We start from the raw sequence: 22372 nt of genomic DNA, 5'->3' as shown, positions 1-22372 counted from the left end.
ATCACAGCAGACGTTAAAACTTAAAGATTTCATCAAGCCTAGTTTCGAATAAAATCCTAGTTTCAACCCAGTGATAAAATGTACTTCAGAATTTAGCTCTATGTTTAAAGAGATAAAATGTTAAAATGTTTTTTAATGAGATATAAGTCGAAACCCAGAAAAAAATGCATCTCTTTACATAGTCAACCTTTTACCTCACTTATTGTTTAAATAGAGTGACAGAGGAAAAAAAAGATTAATTAATTCACTGAGTTCATCTTTTTTTTCAATGCTTCTGTTTTCAAATCAAAATACTCTTGTACTGATAATAAAATACATGTATATCTCCTATCCTGCTTGATACGGAGACGCCTAAGAAATAGATGATGACGCTTTAAGAAAACAAATTTGACAAAGATTCGCTTGACAATTTTAATGAAAGGTAACTATCAGTCTTCCAATGGGATTCACAGTGTTGTCATCATTCCATGCAACTGTATACTGAGACAAGAGTTGCTGCTTATTGCTACACCGTTCCGCCATTGTATGTTATCATATTGCTACACCGCTCACCATTGTATTATCTTGTTGCTACACCGCTCACCATTGTATTATCTTGTTGATACATCGCTCACCATTGTATTATCTTGTTGCTACATCGCTCACCATTGTATTATCTTGTTGCTACATCGCTCACCATTGTATTATCTTGTTGCTACACCGCTCACCATTGTTTTATATTGTTGCTGCATCGCTCACCACTGTATTATCTTGTTGCTACACCGCTCACCATTGTATTATCTTATTGCTACATCGCTCACCATTGTATTATCTTATTGCTACATCGCTCACCATTGTATTATCTTATTGCTACATCGCTCACCATTGTATTCTATATCCCACCGACTTCCCGTAGACTGTCTACCAGCTAGCACATTGCAATAAAATAAATATTTCCATCAAATGGACATCATCTTGAGGTGGGAGGGGGGGGGGGCTATAAAAAAGTTAGTGTGTCTATTTTATACAGAGACAAGAGATAAAGACTTAATTTTCTCCTATTACCCCGGGCAATCAAGAGATAGAATTTACCGACCTGTCTGTACGTTTCATATTGATAAGGAGATAACTCCCCACTTGACTCTAGCCGGTACATTCCTGGTGCGTTCCCCTGTCTCTCCGGCTAGTTACTCTACTGTTTATAGAGAGAACAATCTCTTTCGGTTTATTCTAGTGACTAGATCTAGATCTAACCCAAGCAAGCAGACAACATCGTGGCATGAGCACGTGACTAGACTCAGAGCTGCATTTATTGATGGAGCTTCTCTTAGAAGTGTTAGGCTAGTTCAGTTGGTTTAGAATCGAATCGATTCCTTGTATGTTATCTTTCTTCTTCTGTTTTTAATGAAGGCTTCAGATCAGTTATCTGAGATCGCGCAGTGGTTTCCATATTACGCAGTTCTCCGTATAGTTTTTCTTCTATAACAGGGTATTTATTGGGACAGTGTCTTGTTCGGGCCTCTCGATAGAGGATGCAGCTTTGGTGACGCCCCACAAGTTTGCCCAATGTTAGCTTCCGGAACATATGTTGTCTCATTCTGTTGTGTTCTGAAGCGAACAATGTTATCTTAGGAATCGCTGAACGAAATATGGAAATGAAACATCTCATGTGATGGAGGTAGTGGAGACTAACGTATTGAGCACTCAAAGCTCTCTTTCTGTTGAAGTGCTCAAAAGTATCTAGCGGCTAAAGGAATCAGACTTATGATAAGGCGACTAGAGCGTTTAGTCTGTTTCGCCGAATCATTGCACCCTGGCCTCAGACAAACTGTATCTGCCCTGTATCTGCCCTGCTGAAGTTTCCTCGATCTCAGCTCTAGACATTTTTTTATGTATTTGTATTTTTAGATTCGGTTTGATGAAGCAAAATTCGGAAATACCGAGAAGTACCCTGAGCCGTGTGTATGTGTGTCTGTTTGTGTGTGTGGGTGTGCGTGCAGATACGAATGCTTTGATCTTTGTACAACCACTTCGGTACAACCATCATGAGAAAACTGCTAGGACACAACAACCATGATGCAGCCACTCGGAATTTCTAAGATTTCCTATTAAAATATATACTATTAACTCTGTCATATTTTATTCAATTCTTAAAAGAAAAGGTTATTCGTAAACTAATCTTAGATTTCTTCTTCCCCCCCCCCCGGGCATCTTATCAAATGGAAGTGTAGCCGTGCTATAAATAGCGTGACAGCTATTTCTAGAAGAAAAAAAAACCCCTTCAAATTTCAGACATCTATTTTGGCCGGTAGGAAGTGACATCTTACGGAAGTGTATGGATGACACTTGTTTATCGTTCTTGTCTGTCTTCACATTGCCAATTTGTAAAATGGAACTTAATATGGACGAGTGATGTTTCCACTTAAATATAGGTCAGTGTGTGATGTCAGCTTGACCTGATTGAAAACATAGCTAAGAACGTTGAAGTGATATGGAGGCTTAGTGGTAAAGCGCTTGGCTTCCGAACCAGGGTCCCGGCTTCTAATCCTGGTCAGGACTGAATTTTTAATTTCGGGATCTTCGGGCGCCTCTGAGTCCACCCAGCTCTAACGGGTACTGTCGGGTACCTGACATTATTTGAGTAAAGGCGGTTGATGGTTGTGCTGACCACATGACACCATCGTTAACCGTCAGCCACAGTAACAGATGACCTTGACGTCCATCTGCTCTATGAATAGCAAGATCTGAAATGGGAACTTTACTTTTTACTTTACTTTTTGAAGTGAAATTACCGAAGTTTATGTGAACTAATTATTCAAAGTGGCTTGGGACCTCAAGATTGTCTTTCTGTGGTACTGTTCAACGATTTGCTGCTAACCGCTGGAACAGAGTCTTCACAAACCTTGACTCGGAATGTACACAAAGTGAAAGTTGTTTTTTTTTAACTTTGTTTATTTCTATTGGCGAGGACGAAAGGTTAAATCAGTGGCGTAGTTCTGGTGTTTGATGCCTAGTGCAACATCTCATAATGATGCCCCCCCCCCATCAGATATAAATTAGCGAAAATACGTTATTGTGCGTTAAGAAAATATACTAGAAATAAATATTACGAGCTTTCTTGGTCACAAAACTATCAATAATTTTATCAAAATCTGTTTTCCACCTATAGCAAACACGCTTTTGTAATGTAGTCCAGATGAAGTGATGACAGCAGACATGAATGACATGGCAGTACACATGACAGCAGACATGAATGACATGGCAGTACACATGAGAGACATAACAACCCACGTGAGAGACATGACAGCACACATGACAGACATAACAACCCACGTGAGAGACATGGCAGTACACACACATGCTTCATGACAGACTTGACAGCACATGTAACAGACTTGACAGCACACATGAAGGACATGGCAGTACACATGACAGACATAACAACCCACGTGAGAGACATGACAGCACACACACATGCTTCATGACAGACATGACAGCACATGTGACAGCATGACAGCACACATGAAGGACATGACAGCACACATGACAGACATCTTAAGAGCATTGAATATACCAACAACCTTCTTGTCAATAGACACAGAGCACGTCGAACAGAAACAAAAATCTTCACTGGAGACTTTAATTGTTTTATTAATAAAAAAAATACATTTGAATTGAAACAATGTTAGATGCACTATAATTTAATTACTTAGATCTAAGACTTTAGGCGCCAAGCTGTCTCCATAAAGTGTTCTTACTGACAATGTCTGAAGCGTCTTCCCACCTGGTGTCCACTGCTCTGAGGTCCTCCATGAAAATGTGACGCCAAGTTATAAGATGACGTCCCTGTTTACGCTTTCCTCTACTTGGGCTCCATGCCTGCTAGTCAATTACTAGTTAAAGGATGATGAATAGCATGCCATTATTTCACTGGCAGAAATCACAAGAGTATGGATGAGAGACCAATACAAAGGATGCAGTTTCCAACTATCTTGTTCTGTATAGCCACTAGGCAGGGCCGGCCTTGCAACTAAATCATCAGGAGAACGATGAATACCTTCACTCAGCTCGCCGTGTCCTTCTAGATAAAACACATACACCTCCACATAGATGGACGTGCACAAACACACTCTACTTTCATTCATAAACACACACACACACACACATACATACATGCATATATACATACATATATTCATACATACTTACACTCTACCTATACATACATACATAACATACATACATACATACATACATACATAACATACATACATACATACATACATACCATCCATCCATCCATCCATACATACATGCATACATACATAACATACATACATACATACATACATACATACATAATACATACATACATATATACATACATACATAACATACATGCATACATACATAACATACATACATACATACATACATAACATACATACATAACATACATACATACATACATACATACATACATAACATACATACATACATAACATACATACATACATAACATACATACATACATACATACATACATAACATACATACATATATAACATACATGCATACATACGTAACATACATACATACATACACACATACACACACATACATACATGCATGTACTCTACCTACATTGCACATACAGTTTGAAATCTCCCATTTTGAAAACTATAAAATCTCCAGCCATGTTGACCTGTCAAAAATATAATTGGCTCGTGCCTCTGTTGTCAGCTGACTTCTTACTAGAAACACGAAGAAAAAAGGCACTAAATTCTATGGAATTGAAATGGTTGAAGCATTAAAAATGCACGACTCTCGGGTCTACCTCAGTAAACAAAACTTATTTCAAAAGAATCAAATGTTTACATTCCAGCCAATTCGTTGAAACCACACGTCATCTAATTGTTGACTTTTCTTACCACACCTCATCTAATTGTTGACTTTTCTTACCACACCTCATCTAATTGTTGACTTTTCTTTACTTTTCTCGATCGACTCAGTTTACATTTCTGGGCAAAACGACATTTTGGTTTGGATCAATGACAACATTCCTAAAACTTGTTGACCTGTTTCTCAACTCTGTTTGCCTTGACACACTGGACCCACACTTTTGACATGTTTTATGAATACCTTTGTAGTGGACTATAGGATGATTGGAATTATGTAATTCTGTCAGTTAATACCAAAGAGAAGTCTCAGAGTTGATTTCTATTTCCGTAGCTTCATTGGTAATGACTTGCATATTAAATATAAAATAACTGGTAAACAACATTATTGGGTTAGGGCTTGCATGTATTACCGTCGTCAGAGCAGAGATAAACTTTGATAGATGCTAATTAATATTTGATTGATGTCCAGAAATTAAAAGCTTGAGAAGCTCATTATAGTTTTTGTCAGAGAGCCCCAAGTCTCGTATGCTGGGCTGATGAATGATGGCTCAGTGTGTGTACCTTTTATTTTCTACTTTGAGAGTTGTAAAAAAAATAATTTTAAAAAATACTGCTCAGATTTTTCGGGCCTTTACTTGATTTTAGGTTTGTGTGCATGGAAATTTATGTCTCAGAATCTTTGTTTCAATTGGCTGTGCCTTTTGTCTGTCGTCCATTAAGAAGTTTTTATTTCTCTGCGTTTTTTTTGTTGTTTATTTGTTGTTGTTTTTTAATTTTCTTTGCTTCTATTGTAACGATTAGATTTATTTCATCCCATCTGAATGATTTGTTTAAACGTTTTAGGTTTCAAAAAGTTGTTCCATAATACAAACTGCACTAAAACAACATTATTAATAAAAGATGAAACGATGTCATTCCTTCAACATTTTAAAGCTCTGTTAGCAAGCCAACACTTTAGAGAAGAAAGCCAACATTATGAACAACTTCACTGCTGACCGAAATATGAAAAAAAAAAATATTTTTAATGTATTTTTATCTTTATTACTTTTAAACTTCTTTTTTTTTCATAGCGGATCTTTCATGTATAAATAAACATAAAACAATAACTGGAAAAAAAAGACTTGACATATAAAGGCCTTTAGAGACAGAAAAAAATGAATTAAATAAAATTGTTTTTGCGCCACTTTGGCTGTTAAAGTAAAGATTGTTTAGGCTGGTCAACACCTGGCAACACTCCGCTCTCTCCCTGCGATGAAAGAACTGTTATTCCCGTGGAAAGTGCACAAGTAATGTGCAAGTAATGTGCAAGTAATGTGCACTTAGTGTTCTGTGCTCAGCCATGTAGACTTCCGTTCATTTCTGTCCAATAGTGCTCAAGAGAAGAGTTGAAATCTTTTGAATCGAATTTAATAACATTGAAAACAAAAAAATACATGAGGCCTCTTGTGTCAGTCTCATTGTGCTATAGTTCGTCACATCTTGTTATATTGTTTCATTATTTTAGCGTAACATCACTTCTTGGAGCAGACTGTTCCAACTACATTCCATTACGCTTAAACTTTTAATCTCCAATTTTAGGATAGATTTGTCAGATTTTAATCTTTAATGTGGCACTAGAGAGAGAGAGAGAGAGAGAGAGAGAGAGAGAGAGAGAGAGAGCATTAGCAGTATGTGGAATATGTATAAGAAACCACTGGAAGTGTGTGAAAATGTGTGGAAGTGTGTGAAAATGTGTGAGAGGCCATAAGCTGTCATCGACAATAAATAATTATGCAAAGTTTTAACTTGATCCGAAAATGGGAAGTGGAAGAATTAACGTGTAAGAGATTTTAACCAGACAGACAGACTGACAGATAGACGGACAGACAGACGGGGAGAGTTGATATAAACTCGGTAATAATCACTTCTTAGGGAGCCCACCAAGAAAGAGAATATGTTGTCACCGTTCGCCTAACTTACAAATATTTGTGGCCCTGATGTAACACTCGCCCTTTCCCCCTCGCTCTGCTACCGGCTGCCTTTGCAGACAGATCGAGAATAAAAAAGAACATTAAGGGATCTATTAACATTTCAAGAATTTTTTTTTCCTTTACTTGAATTATGAAACGTGTATAGTTGTACAGTTCAACTTACAACTGAAATATGGTTTATATAGTGTTGATATTAGCTGGTAGGGTTGTTACTAAATGTATAACGGTCTGTCCAACGAAATTATTGTAGGCTTAAAATAAAAGAGGAACTTAATTAGAAATGTAAATGGACTTTCTGTGACTTCAATGCAGATTAATATACAAACACAAGGGAGATAATATGTTCAACATTTCAAACAAAATACAATTCACTCTCCGTACCTTCGCTCCCCCCCCCCCTTTTTTTTTTTTAACTTTCATTCTTCTATTTATAACCTCAGCTACCAACTACGACAGGCTTCCTCAGACTCTAGTTAGCCCTATACAACCAAATAGTCCATCTAGTAGTACTCATCAATACCTCAACATTACTCACACTCACACCCCTATAACATGTACATGATTTAGTAAATAGGGGGCCAAAGGACACTTTGCACACTTGATATGCCGCACTGCAGTGTCAGAAGGAATGTGCTCATCCTTATTAGTTGTTATCTAACAGGTATGTTAGACAAGATCAAGAACGGGACATAATGTCTACGTGGGAGTCTGTGTGCGTGTAGAGGGTGGGTTTAATTCCACCAATTAGTTTAATTCCTCTATTTGAAGCTAACATCTAGATCAGGAAATCTTTAGTGGAATCAGTGAATAACACTTAGCTCATAGACAGACAGATAGCCCCCTCCCGGCGGATGTCCTTAAGCTTTGTAATCTTCCATAATGGCACGGTCCCATGTTGGTATGTCAGGCTGCTGTGTGTAGGTCTGCCTTGCATGCTCGTGTGTTACATATTTGTACAAGGCTTTTTCTTCTTTTTGTGTATTCCAACTGTCACTTAGATCACGTGACAGTGCGACAATCTGGCCAGATGTGACATGAGTACGTTCAAAGAATAACGAAAGAGTTATTTCTTTTTTTTTTTAAAAAAAAAGCTCTTCTAACAAATGTTCCAGAATGATCCAACAGAACCACTCAATAAATAAGAAGAAAAAATCCTTCTTTTTGAAAAAAAAAGGGGGGGGGGGTAGAAAGTCTATGAATTTAAAAAATAAATTTTGTTATCAAGGTAGTCCGTTTAGCATTTGGCGGAACCTAAAACTTCTTTATCAGCTCTAAGGTTTTTTTCTAGATCCAAGCAACTGAGGAGCGGGGTTTGAAACTCATGTTTGTTTGTTTTTTATTTCCCATGGTGCTTGATTTTTGTCTATTTATTATTTTCTGTCGGTCTGGTAAAAAGATTTGACACATTAATTCTCTAACATCCAATCTTGGATCAAGTTGAAATTTTACTAAATTACTTCTTGTGCCTGACAAAATTGTAATTAATTTAAAAATTTAACCGATGAGTTAATTAACTATTGGTCAATCTAGTAACTATGTTGAGGAATTTGTGACCTTGAGTTTTGAGCTCAATTGTTTATTTTATTTTTGTGCCTGTCTGTGTGCGTACGAGATGATATTAGATCTATAACTTTCAGGCTGGAAGAAGATAATCAGTTATGGCTTATCTATTTATAGATTGTACCCAAAATAAATTCATGTACAAATTAGCTATCGATCTACAAATAATCCTTGGTAAAGATTTCTCAGAGCAAGAAATATATACGATATTCGATTGTCTGTTTCAGGACCCTTTGTCATTGTATGTTTGTTGATGTGTTTATGTTTGTTGATGTGTTTATGTTTGTAATGTTATCACAGCGCCTTGAGCCTCCGATAAGTTTAATAACAGCGCTCTATAAATTACAGTATTATTATTACTGCTATTGTTATTATTATCTCTTGTACATGATCATTACGCTTTTTTATCAAATGTATAAAGCTGATGGTGCTCTATTAATTCTCATTCTATTCAATTCTATTCAAATATCCTCATTATTTTGCATCGACAGTAATTAACACAATAGGAGTTTAAGAATATAAGGGAGCTTACTTATGTGGTCTTAGACTTAATATTTAAATACAGTAACGTCCCTTAGATAGGTCCGGTAATAATGTTTTGTACAGATTGTTTTAATTTCTAATTAACTCAATAATTGAGGAAGTGATCTTTCTGAGATTTTAATAAAATGTATTTTGACGCAGGATGGGCTTATATTCTAAATTTCAGCTCGATAGGATAATGAAAGGTTGTCAAAATAAATGAGTACAGTCTCTAAACATGATCAAAGTGAAAGTTGGCCTAAATACTTGGAATCGAAAAAAAAAGGACTTTCCAATGACAATATATAGTTGACCACATCTATTTCTTCTTTCTTCAATAACTCTATTCCACTGCATACAGTCTGACCAACAGCCTACCTGACAGCATACAACTTGGCTAACAGCCTACCTGACAGCTTACAACTTGGCTAACAGCCTACCTGACAGCATACAACTTGGCTAACAGCCTACCTGACAGCATACAACCTTGCTAACAGCCTACCTGACAGCATACAACTTGGCTAACAGCCTACCTGACAGCATACAACTTGGCTAACAGCCTACCTGACAGCATACAACTTGGCTAACAGCCTACCTGAGATCTTTCTTACCTTGACCTACATTTAAATTTTTAAAATGAACTAAACAATGTCAAGGACGTTTAATTGAGCTTCAATGTTGCCAACTAAAAACCCAGAAATAAGAAAAAATGTATATAAAGAAAAGAACCGCTCAATTGCTGACATCTATCGCAATACTGCTAGATGTATTCCATTTTTCTATACAAAACAAAATTAATTACTACTAATAAACTAAGTAATAGATTAATTATTTATTTTTTTTTGTATTTATGTTTTGTCATGAACAATGAATAATTGTGCAAAGCTTCATTTCATCTCAGAATGGGCAGTGAAAGAAACACTGTATTGAAGAGTCCTGACAGACAGCAGACAGACAGAGTTAATATAAGCTTGGTGAAAATGATCTACAAACGGAATCTGATTCTGTAATGTTCATACTTTTGAAAAAAAATACAATGGATAATCGACACTTCCTCTATTCTGTCCACCTAGAAACCAACAAGCGAACTAGATTTGTTTTCCGACATCTCTTTGTCTATGTAGGAAGAAAGATAAACCATTAGTTTAACTCTCCATAAAATGTTCAGCTAATTCTCTGTGTGTGTATTTGTAAGACTTACAGTCGTAAACATTGAGGGAGAGAGAGAGAAAATGTTCTCCCTTTAACTACCAGGAATTGTCTTTTGTTTTTCCCAGGAATCTTTGTAACAAACATTTCTCAGTTAAAACTACTTTGAAGATCGATATCTAACACTGGAGTGCGATGCGTATATACAATTCTCTCTTTCTCTCTCTCTCTCTCTCTCCCTCTCTCCCTCTCTCCGTCTCTCTCTCTCTCTCTCTCTCTCTCTCTCTCTCTCTTAAAGTGTTTACTTTTCTGAATTTAACACAAAATAAAAGATTTAAAAGAAACCCCAGAAGTCTGGCTCATATCATTACGACAAATGTTTTCTTCAATTGACCTCAATAGACTTCAACAAGCAGAGTTTGTTTTTTTCGTAAAATTTCCTTAAAATACATTCTAGATCACATTTTTAAAGTAACTCTTTTTTTTTTTATCTGTGATTTTCACTTATATTTCTTTAAATGCCATGACGAAATGTCATTTGTTCTTACTATTTTGCTACTATAAAATCATTAAAGCTAGTGTAAAATCACTGTAAAGCTACTTTAAAATCTCTAAGGCTAGTGTATAGTCAAAGCTACTGCTTAATCACTAAAGCTAGTGTAAAGTCACTTTAAAACTACAATAAAATTACTAAAGCTAGTGTAAACTCACTGTAAAGCTAGTGTACAATCACTGTAAAGCTAATGTAAACTCACTGTAAAACTAGTGTAAACTCACTGTAAAGCTAGGGTAAACGCACTGTAAAGCTAGTGTAAACTCACTGTAAAGCTAGTGTACACTCACTGTAAAGCTAGTGTAAAATCACTGTAAAGCTAGTGTAAAATCACCGCAAAGCTAGTGTACACTCACTGTAAAGCTAGTATAAACTCACTGTAAAGCTAGTGTACACTCACTGTAAAGCTAGTGTAAACTTACTGTAAAGCTAGTGTAAACTCACTGTAAAGCTAGTGTAAACTCACTGTAAAGCTAGTGTAAACTCACTGTAAAGCTAGTGTAAACTCACTTTAAAACTACTGTTTCACCGCTGAGTCGCTTTGTACAAAAATTTGTTTGCACTTTTTTCGAATATTTTTTTTCTTCTGTGCTCTCTGCAGACAGGAACTGGTCATAGAGCCGGACTTCACCGAGGTGATTCCTGCTCCCTCGACAGACCAACAGGAACTGGTCTCCCCCGACGACCCCCACACCAGATACGTGGTGGACAGCTTGACCGGCTGGCCCCTGAAGAGGTCTGAAAGGTACGCCTTCGGACGCCCGCCACCCCACGATTTCTCTTTGTGTTGGGGTGGCGGCCGGGCTTGTACTTGGTGTTGTTGCTCGTATCAGTGTATCATATACATGTGTGTGTGTGTTTCTATTGAAATATATACATATCAGTGTATCATATACATGTGTGTGTATTTCTATTGAAATATATAGATCTAGATGTCAACTTTTGGCTGTCAACTTTATTACGTGGTCAAGTGGTCATTGAGCTTGAAGTGACCACTAGATCTCTACCTATATAGCTTGCATTGGTGTACAAGAAAAAAGAAAATAGTTAAAGACATATAATACAATCTGAACATTACTGTGGTAGTCAACTTAAAGAAAAAATTACATACCTTTTGCAATTGATGTCAATGTTAATGCCTGATGGTTAAATACACTTAGATCAAATAGTTCGTTAATCTAAAAAAATAGATCATACACGTACCATTTCTTTGTGTAATTATGAGCACTGTAACATTCATTTCATGAACTCAACACGTAGGCCAAAAAACTTTATTAATCTCTCTTCTTTCACAAATTCATTAACTTAAATATAACAAATTTTACAACATTAAACAGCTATAATAGCTTCAGCTAGATATATCTAACTTATCTTAAACTAGATATAACAAATTCAATAGCTTTAACTATTACAATATTTTTTTTTAGTCTCGTAGTTATTTTAGTCTAGACATATAAACGTTCTGACCTTTAACCTTGTCATTATGGCTTGCCGTCCATGTGTTTAAATTTTAATATTTTTAGTGATGGTATTACAACCATCAGAAATGCCACAGACAATGTCACTTCCTGTCGCTTGTTCTGTTGCACGCCATGCATGAGTTTCATTGTCCTAGATTGGTGTTTGTAGATTTACAGTCTAGCTTTGCACAGCAAATATTAGCATGCACTGTTTATCTGTTTTCTGCCATCTATTAAGTCATTTATGAAGTCATGAAGTTTTGACTTAAGTCATATTAAAGAGCACATGTAGCACGGTACAGTCTGGTGCCTCATTATATCGAAGGCTTTTAGTGGGCAATGAAGTTATTAACGTACAACAGCCTGGGAGTCACACAGCAAGAAGCCGTGGACTTGATTAATTAGAGATACACAAGAGGCTACACTATTACAGGTATTCAATGTAGCCTCATGAAGTCTATTTACTTCCAGACTTCTTGGCTAGCATGACAAGTTTAGATAGCTGCACAACTATACATTTAAGTATAAATATGCATAAATGCCTAATGCTTAATATGTAATAATGACTGCTTGCAATACATACTTTATGAACCATTAACATAAATAGTATTTACCTCCATTAGTTTTGGCTAACGAACCAATATAACTCAATATTGAAAACCTTAGAATATAGTGTGTTTTTTAAAGTTTATATATCCATCTAGGATAAGCTTACCCCCCCCATACCTATGAATTCATAAAACAACGACACGCTCTTCGCTCCTCACTCATCACATGCTGTAAGATCTACCACTCAGATGTCATCTGACATGTCAAGCTGTCATTATCATAGGCAGAGAAAGAAAAAAAGAAATTTCTTTTTTGACAAAATTTTGACAAGGAGTTGCTCCCCCTTGTTATGGCCATTAAAACGAAATGAGATACGAAGTTATGAGAATGAAAGAACAGAAAATAAAACGTCAAACCTGGCGCTCAATTAGTCAACAAAAAAAACAAAAAAACATTGCAACTTCAGTGTTCAAAAACATTTCCGGAACTGTCGTCCTTGTACACTCAATATGCGACCCCATCACCCCTTATCTGTGCATATATTCTTTATTAATATGTGTCTGATTGTTCAATTATCAAATCTCGACAGTTCGTAATCTCACATATCAAAGTCTTACATTTCAAAGTCTCACATTTCAAAGTCTTACATTTCAAAGTCTTACATTTCAAAGTCTCACATTTCGTAATCTCACATTTCAAAGTCTCACATTTCAAAGTCTTACATTTCAAAGTCTCACATTTCAAAGTCTTACATTTCAAAAACTCACATTTCAAAGTCTTACATTTCAAAGTCTTACATTTCAAAGTCTTACATTTCAAAGTCTTACATTTCAAAGTCTCACATTTCAAAGTCTTACATTTCAAAAACTCACATTTCAAAGTCTCACATTTCAAAGTCTCACATTTCAAAGTCTCACATTTCAAAGTCTCAGATTTCAAAGTCTTACATTTCAAAGACTTACATTTCAAAGTCTTACATTTCATGATTTCAAAGTCTTACATTTCAGTAGTCTCACATTTCAAAGTCTTACATTTCAGTAGTCTCACATTTCAAAGTCTCACATTCCAAAGTCTTACATTTCAAAGTCTCACATTCCAAAGTCTCACATTCCAAAGTCTCACATTTCATAGTCTCACATTCCAAAGTCTCACATTCCAAAGTCTCACATTCCAAAGTCTCACATTCCAAAGTCTCACATTCCAAAGTCTCACATTCCAAAGTCTCACATTCCAAAGTCTCGCATTCCAAAGTCTCACATTCCAAAGTCTCACATTCCAAAGTCTCACATTCCAAAGTCTCACATTTCATAGTCTCACATTCCAAAGTCTCACATTCCAAAGTCTCACATTTCATAGTCCACAGTTTCAAATGAGGCAAGGACACTTGTAAATGTTAGAACTAGAGAGTTATTGTTTTCTTTTCTTCACTAATAATACAAACGAACATCACACACACACACACACACACACACAAGCACACATTCAACAATGTTTAATAAAGTATATTACAAAAAACAACAACATCTTTAGATCAGATTGAAAAGAATTGAAACAAAAACTTCCCGTACACATAAGTATCTCTTTCAACTCTGTAAGTTTTATTTCCCAAAAGGCTTTTAAATTGAACCTTTGTTTAAGTGAGTAGGATTGCTTGAAGCCTGGTCTAGTGTACTCTCACTAAAACAACCAATGGAAACATGCAGTTTGGTACAACTTAAACAGCCAAAGGAAACAGGCAGTTTGGTACAACTTTAACAACCAAAGGAAACAGGCAGTTTGGTACAACTTAAACAACCAAAGGAAACAGGCAGTTTGGTACAACTTAAACAACCAAAGGAAACAGGCAGTTTGGTACAACTTTAATAACCAAAGGAAACAGGCAGTTTGGTACAACTTTAACAACCAAAGGAAACAGGCAGTTTGGTACAACTTTAACAACCAAAGGAAACAGGCAGTTTGGTACAACTTTAACAACCAAAGGAAACAGGCAGTTTGGTACAACTTAAACAACCAAAGGAAACAGGCAGTTTGGTACAACTTAAACAACCAAAGGAAACAGACAGTTTGGTACAACTTAAACAACCAAAGGAAACAGGCAGTTTGGTACAACTTTAATAACCAAAGGAAACAGGCAGTTTGGTACAACTTTAACAACCAAAGGAAACAGGCAGTTTGGTACAACTTAAACAACCAAAGGAAACAGGCAGTTTGGTACAACTTTAACAACCAAAGGAAACAGGCAGTTTGGTACAACTTAAACAACCAAAGGAAACAGGCAGTTTGGTACAACTTAAACAACCAAAGGAAACAGGCAGTTTGGTACAACTTTAATAACCAAAGGAAACAGGCAGTTTGGTACAACTTTAACAACCAAAGGAAACAGGCAGTTTGGTACAACTTAAACAGCCAAAGGAAACAGGCAGTTTGGTACAACTTTAACAACCAAAGGAAACAGGCAGTTTGGTGCAACTTTAACAACCAAAGGAAACAGACAGTTTTTTACAACTTAAACAGCCAAAGGAAACAGACAGTTTGGTACAACTTAAACAACCAAAGGAAACAGGCAGTTTGGTACAACTTTAATAACCAAAGGAAACAGGCAGTTTGGTACAACTTTAACAACCAAAGGAAACAGGCAGTTTGGTACAACTTTAACAACCAAAGGAAACAGGCAGTTTGGTACAACTTTAACAACCAAAGGAAACAGGCAGTTTGGTACAACTTAAACAGCCAAAGGAAACAGACAGTTTGGTACAACTTAAACAAAGAAAGGAAACAGGCAGTTTGGTACAACTTAAACAATCAAAGGAAACAGGCAGTTTGGTACAACTTTAACAGCCAAAGGAAACAGACAGTTTGGTACAACTTTAACAACCAAAGGAAACAGACAGTTTGGTACAACTTTAACAGCCAAAGGAAACAGACAGTTTGGTATAACTTAAACAACCAAAGGAAACAGGCAGTTTGGTACAACTTTAATCTAAGAGCCTGTGGAGGTATGGAACGTCTAAGAATAATTTTTTAAAAAAAATGGTTGTCTTCGAGTATTTAGGAAGTTTTAATAAGAGTTCATTATTTATTGGCTTAGCACTCCCACTGTGACCTACTTATTTTGCCACAACCTACGATGACTAAGACAGGAAGCCAGTTTTGTTTTCCTAATTGACTTTTGTGGTTTTCTTGACACAAGAAAAGAAAACTTTAAAATAAGACCTCCTTCCCCCCTCCATTTTTTGACTCACAGAACAACATCCAACCAAGAAAAAATAGACATTCAAATAAATTGATCATGTGACAAGATGTTGATGTGTTGATGCTGCTGGTGTAGATTTTCAGTGTGATACGAGAACCCGAGTCGAAAACCAAGTTTTATCGGTTCACACTGGCATGTTGGTCCAGAAAGTTTTATCGGTTCACACTGGCATGTTGGTCCAGAAAGTTTTATCGGTTCACACTGGCATGTTGGTCCAGAAAGTTGATATCAATAATTTTTTTGACAGTTAAACACAAAGAATTTAATGTCAAATTTTTCAGAGAAACAAATATCTATCCTCAAGCGAACACAAAAAATAATGAAGTATATAAAACTCCGTGGATCTTTAATTAATGGGAGGGTGACCATGACAACATTGGTACAATTGTTGTCTTGGGCTTAGGGGTGGAGGCTCACACCGCATGCTTTAAGGTAAAGTTTAAGGTTCTGGGTTGAAGGCGTTTGCTTGACGTAACCGAGTTGATAGTTGATATATTCATCTTTACAAGATGCTAATCAACCAAATGCTGTATGCATTATGTCCTGCTATAGTGGACATTGACAACTCCAAAATAAATGAGGATTTGTCTGAGAAAAGAAAAGAGAGAAACACAATCCTACATTAACTATGTCAGTCCAATCCGTTCTATTCGTTCAAAATAATTAATGAGCTTTTTTTTTTGTTCGAACTTTTAGTGGATAAAAAAAGAACAAAAATCTCCCCAGAATTAACAGCACCCCCCCCCCCTGTTTTTTTTTGTTCGAACTTTTAGTGGATAAAAAAAGAACAAAAATCACTGCGACATGAACAGCACCCCCTCCCCAACACACACACACGCACATACACGCATGTCACTATAGTGATTTTTTAAAAGCTTTATTCTTTTTTCTTTCGTTTGTGTTACTCTTCTTCTTCCCCTACTACTCCTCTCTCTCCCTCTCCCTTCTCTCTCTCTCTCTCTCGCTCTCTACTTCATTATCCCTGCTTCAAACTAGAATCACTGTTAACTTTCGTAAATTGACTTCTTTTTAAATGTCAAGACGAAAAAAAAAGTTGGCACTTTGACAAATTTTAAACCAAATCACTGGAACTTAATTTTAGAATTCTGACTTTAAAAAAAAAAAGTTGCTAAGGCAAAAGAATCACAATACTGAATGGGAGAGTTAAAGGGAAGTAACCATGTAAAAACGGATTCGTGGTCAAATAATCTAGTGCAATGATTATCTACCTTAAAATAGATATTTTAGCATTTTCTATTCATCTTTGAAATTTCACGTATTTCCTAGCATGATTTAAACTTCCTATAAGAAAACTAGTGCTCTAAAATACTTAGTTATATGTATAAAAGTACAGAAAATAATTTCTAATTTCTTTTTTTTTTTGGAATTATCGAGAAATATGCAAGTATTAAATATTTTAAAGTACATCTATGATACCCGCTACAATTCATTAAATAGTTCAATTATAAATTCATTCAGAAAAATCGTATGTTTAGTACAGTTAGAGATGAAAGTTATTGTAGATCTTGCATGGCATCTCTATCCTCACATTTCGCTATTCCAACACTGTCTCTGGAAATACAATTACGTAGCCCTCGGCCCTGGATCTCACTGCTGGGCTGGATTTAGTTGATAAGGCCTTATGCTATTGTAGATAGGGGGGCCACGTTTCAGACAACCTTTCCTTTGCTTTTTCTTCAAACCGATTGAAAATGTTCACGCAACCTTTGACTACTCCAGCACTAGATATAATATGTTAACAGGACACTAAAGTCTGTGTGTTCTTGAATGGATTTGTTGTTCTTTGGTTAATGAGAGCAACTATTTGATCCTTTGTCAATTGAAATAAAAATAATCTTTGTTTTTTTTCTCTTGTTTTGTATCTGGCATGACCTCATAGTAACCTCATAGCATGACCTCATACTAGATCTCTCAGTAGTTCTCATTGTGCCATTCCGCAGTGTATTTATTCTCCTGGTTAGAGATTTTCATTTAAAGACTGAGAACGTAACTAGCTCTTCAGTGCCTCCGGTGTACGTAAGGAAGTGTTGCTAAACTATGGGTGTTGTTTTAATTATTTGATAATTCGTCTGCACATGTGAGCACTGCAGAATCAAATTGTCTAAACTCTTTCATTTGTGGCTCATTGTTTCTTTTTTTGGTTGTCAAAAGTGAACGTTCAATTTAGCGTCCTTGACATTGTTTCATTAATGGTGAAAAATACCAATAAGATGTTTTTCCTATATTTAAAGAAACCTAATTGAGTGCTCTTGTGTGCTTTACTAGATCTAGTATATATATATATATATATATATATATATATATATATATATATATATATAGATAGATAGATAGATAGATAGATAGATATAGATAGATAGATAGATAGATAGATAGATAGATAGATAGATAGATAGATAGATAGATAGATAGATAGATAGATAGATAGATAGATAGATAGATAGATAGATAGATAGATAGATCTAGTGCTTCTTACGCTGCTTGAGCTGCAATTGAAAAGTTAGTCATGAATTCTATCTTTACCAAATAATCCCTATATATTATTCAAACATCTTTCTTGAATTGGATATATTATCCATTCATATATATCCATCTGTATTGGATATGTTTTATCCATAACTATTGCCTTCCATGACTCCCTTGTTAGCTTTCCCAAAATTATTTTTTTTTAATTCAGCAACTAATTATTTCAATTATTCGTAGATTAAATTATGTCTAATAATATAATCTTATATTCAGATGTGTAGGGAGTTTTACGGTACATCTAACCGTGTATCCAGTCGAATATGTAGTCAAATATCCAATCGTGCCCACACAGGTATCAGAGTTTGTAGTTAGTTATTCAGACCTATTGTTACAAATTATGCCCTGCAGTGACCCCATAATGTTTACATTTTGCTCTAGCGTTCATAGATTAATCTCTTTCTGCACCGAAAGGTAATTTTCTCTGCAGGTATAAAGATCTAGATCTATCAGCGATTATATACTTGTATAAAGATCTAGATCTATCAGGGGTTCTGTACTTCTATAAAAATCTAAATCAATCAGGGGTTCTATACTTGTATAAAGATCTTGATCTTTCAGGGGTTCTATACTTTTAAAAAGATCTAGATCTATCAGAAGTACTTTACTTGTATACAGATCAAGACCTATCATGGTTTCTGTACTTGCAGTCACAGAGTAGTAAGTGACCAGGTTCAACGTTTAACTTCGTATTGTGTGTGTGTGTGTGTGTGTGTGTCATGTAAGTGTCTATCTAGGCGTCCAGAAAAGTTGTGTTTACCTTTTGGTCTAGTTGTGTAGGTGTATCTGTTTATTTGGTAATGAAACTGTATGCATCAAGTTTTGGATATTTGAGTATGTGTAGTTATTGAGGTGTGTGTATGTGTGTGTAATTTTTTTAGATGTGCGTGTTTCTAATTAAGGAGATGTGTGTGTAGTTATGGCGTTGTCTGTGTGTTTAATCATGGAGCTCTATGTGTGTCTCTGTTTAAGGGGTTATATGTGTTGGTGTTAACTGTATTTTCTCTCCTCCTGTTGTTGATTAAGTTTGTTGTGTATTCTAGAAGAGAAATGCGCTTACCCAATGTGAAATGTACAAACTATGTCAGCAGCCTGCAGCTTTCAGAGCTCGACAGGAATCAGTCAATCTTGTCTGAGGTTATAGCCCCTGGCTTGGCGATGTGTCTAGATTAACGGCTAGGGCATTCTGTCTTAACATGTCGCATTGTTTATTTGATTGAATGTAGACAAACTTCTGATACACATGCAATGTCTAGAGAAAGAGAATGATTTCCTTCCCCGCCCTTTCTTTACCCTGATGTGTCGATATTTCTGAAGATTTAAAAAGAAATACAGTTTAAAATCAGATTTCACTAAATTAACAAAAATATGTATAGGCTTAAGCTATAACTTCAGATCTATATAAATAAGATGGCGGCGGCCAACAAGCATCTGCTAAAAGTGCATGCCTGACAATAAAGGTAGATGTAAAAGTGTTTGTATTGGGATGTTTAAGAGAGTTGGTATATTGACTTAGAAATGAAAAGACTTCCAATTGAAATGAATACATTTTAAGCAGTTTAATTTGCTGCAGTTCGAACAAGTATGATTACTTGAAATTACCAGTGGACATTGACACTTATATCTAAATAATTTGATAATTTTATATACCCTAATAATTGACGTCTATATAGCGCTTTGTACTAATCCTTGATGTTTCCTTTTAATAGTGAATCGTTGTTAAAAAAAGAGGTGTAACTTGATGAACAAAATGCTTGCATATCTCATTTTTAAAAACTAAAACTTTCACTTTTAGAAAATAAAAAATGAGTTGATGCACCAAATGTTTGCAACTTCTAAGATATCCTGATATCAAATTTTCAAAATCTTTTCTAGTTGTGCGATCTTAAAACGGGACGGGTGGACGGATAGAACACACAAAACTAATAGTGGTTATTCCCCTTTTCGTGTACCGCTAAAAATCAATTATTTTTTAAAAAATGACTGATAACAAATGTTGAATCTTTTTTGTATTATCACATCGGGGATAATTTTCGATTCTCAACTATTTCAAGGACGCTATATAAATAGATCTCTGTTAACTACATAATAAAAATAAGCAAATTATTTTTTAAAAAGTACTTTAAAAAAAACAAAGCTTATGCGAGAGAAAGAACTACGCTTTTTACAGCCATATATCTCCTGTAAGATTTATTTCCCTTTTCTAAATCAAGCAAAATTAATTAATAACCATAAATTATTAGTTAATTGGTTAATTTCCTGATTGATTCATATTTTGTTAGGGACAATGACTAAATGTGCAAAGTTTCCACTTGATCCGAGAATGGGAAGTGGTAGAAATAACATGTACAAAATGTGTTCCAGACAGTGAGTTGATATAAGCTTTGTAATAATTAGTTTGTGCTACAAGTCAAAAATAGTTGATTTTAAAGTGCTCAAAGGTGCACACGATTTATCGTATGACTTCTGAATTACAGTGCTCATCACCACCTTCCTATGTTCTGTACGCCAGAGTCACCTAATAGCTAGCCATTTATCTGCTATAGATACCTCCAATTCTCATTGTCTTTATACTGTTGTGGAACAAATCCATTTAACAAACTAATTATTAGCTATCTTTACATGCATGGGGTGTAAATTTGGAGTTTTAGTTCAATAAGTACCTCATAAACAATACCCCACTCCTACTATCATACTCCTTTTTCCTCCCTCTCTCTCTCCCTCTCTCTCTCTACTCTTTCTCTCTCTCTCTCTCTCTCTCTCACTCTACTCTTCTCTTTCTCTCTCTCTCTCACTCTACTCTTCTCTTTCTCTCTCTCTCTCTCTCGTTCTACTCTCCTCTTTCTCTCTCACTCACTCTACTCTTCCCTTTCTTTCTCTCTCTCTCACTCTACTCTTCTCTTTCTCTCTCTCTCTCTCTCACTCTACTCTTCTCTTTCTCTCTCTCTCTCTCTCTCTCACTCTACTCTTCTCTTTCTTTCTCTCTCTACTCTTCTCTTTCTCTCTCGTTCTCTCTCTCTTCTCTTTCTCTCTTTCTCTCTCTTACTCTTCTCTTTCTCTCTCTCTCTCTCTCTCTCACTCTACTCTTCTCTTTCTTTCTCTCTCTACTCTTCTCTTTCTCTCTCGTTCTCTCTCTCTTCTCTTTCTCTCTTTCTCTCTCTTACTCTTCTCTTTCTCTCTCTCTCTCTCTCTCTCTCTCTCTCTCTCTCTACTCTTCTCTTTCTCTCTCGTTCTCTCTCTCTTCTCTTTCTCTCTCTCTCACTCTACTCTTCTCTTTCTCTCTCTCTCTCTCTCTCTCTCTCTCTCTCACTCTTCTCTTTCTCTCTCTCTCTCTCTCGCCCACGCGCCTAAAAAATTATCTTAATTACAATGGACATGCTACAGTTTTGTTATCCGCTTGACGATCAGCTACCAGCCATTGAGTTGTATTGAACAGAAGTTATGACTTGGTGTGGACTGATCAGGAAACACTAGAAAGAAGGGAGGAGGGGCAATGGGGGTGGAGGAAGAGAGCAAGAGACGGATTGACAGAAAGTGAGAAAACAAATATGGAGAAAAAGAAAGATTTTCAGAGAGAAAGAGAGAGAGAGTGAAGTCAAACATTAGTTTACACCAAAATGCTTTAGTCTGTTCTTCGCGAGATGTTATCTGTAACTTTAATTTTTTTTTTATTCATTTATTTGCCTCCTTGGAAGTCGTTGAAGGATGTCAGTTTGTTTTGTTCACATTTACACCTTCTCACTACGTGCATTTATGAGGCGCGGTGGCTGAGTGGTAAAGCTCTTGACTTCCGAACCGGAGGGGCGGGGTCTCAGGTTCGAGTCCATTTAATTTAGGATCTTTAGAGCGCCTGAGTCGACAAATCTTGTATGGTGCACCCAACGTGAAGTAGTGTGCAGTAGCAGTGTTTGAATTGGCGGTCCTGCTAACCA

At 36.0% G+C, this 22372-nt stretch overlaps 1 protein-coding gene across 14 annotated transcripts in view; it reads left to right on the top strand.

The window, feature by feature from the left end:
- Positions 1 to 22372, top strand: part of LOC106060855 (ras-interacting protein RIP3-like) — a 215055-nt gene that overhangs the window by 145033 nt on the left and 47650 nt on the right. For 13 of the 14 annotated variants that reach the window (XM_056029782.1, XM_056029793.1, XM_056029783.1 and 10 more), the window contains one exon: positions 11236 to 11379. The exons of the other annotated variant lie outside the window; for it this stretch is intronic. In XM_056029782.1, the coding sequence (XP_055885757.1) occupies positions 11236 to 11379 (144 nt within the window). The remainder of the gene's footprint in view (positions 1 to 11235; positions 11380 to 22372) is intronic. 14 annotated transcript variants of the gene reach the window in all.

Source organism: Biomphalaria glabrata, chromosome 5 (assembly GCF_947242115.1).
Source record: "Biomphalaria glabrata chromosome 5, xgBioGlab47.1, whole genome shotgun sequence".
NCBI classification, from domain to species: domain Eukaryota; kingdom Metazoa; phylum Mollusca; class Gastropoda; family Planorbidae; genus Biomphalaria; species Biomphalaria glabrata.
Note: the sequence above shows the minus strand (reverse complement) of the source record. Positions and strands in the feature narration are given on the sequence as shown.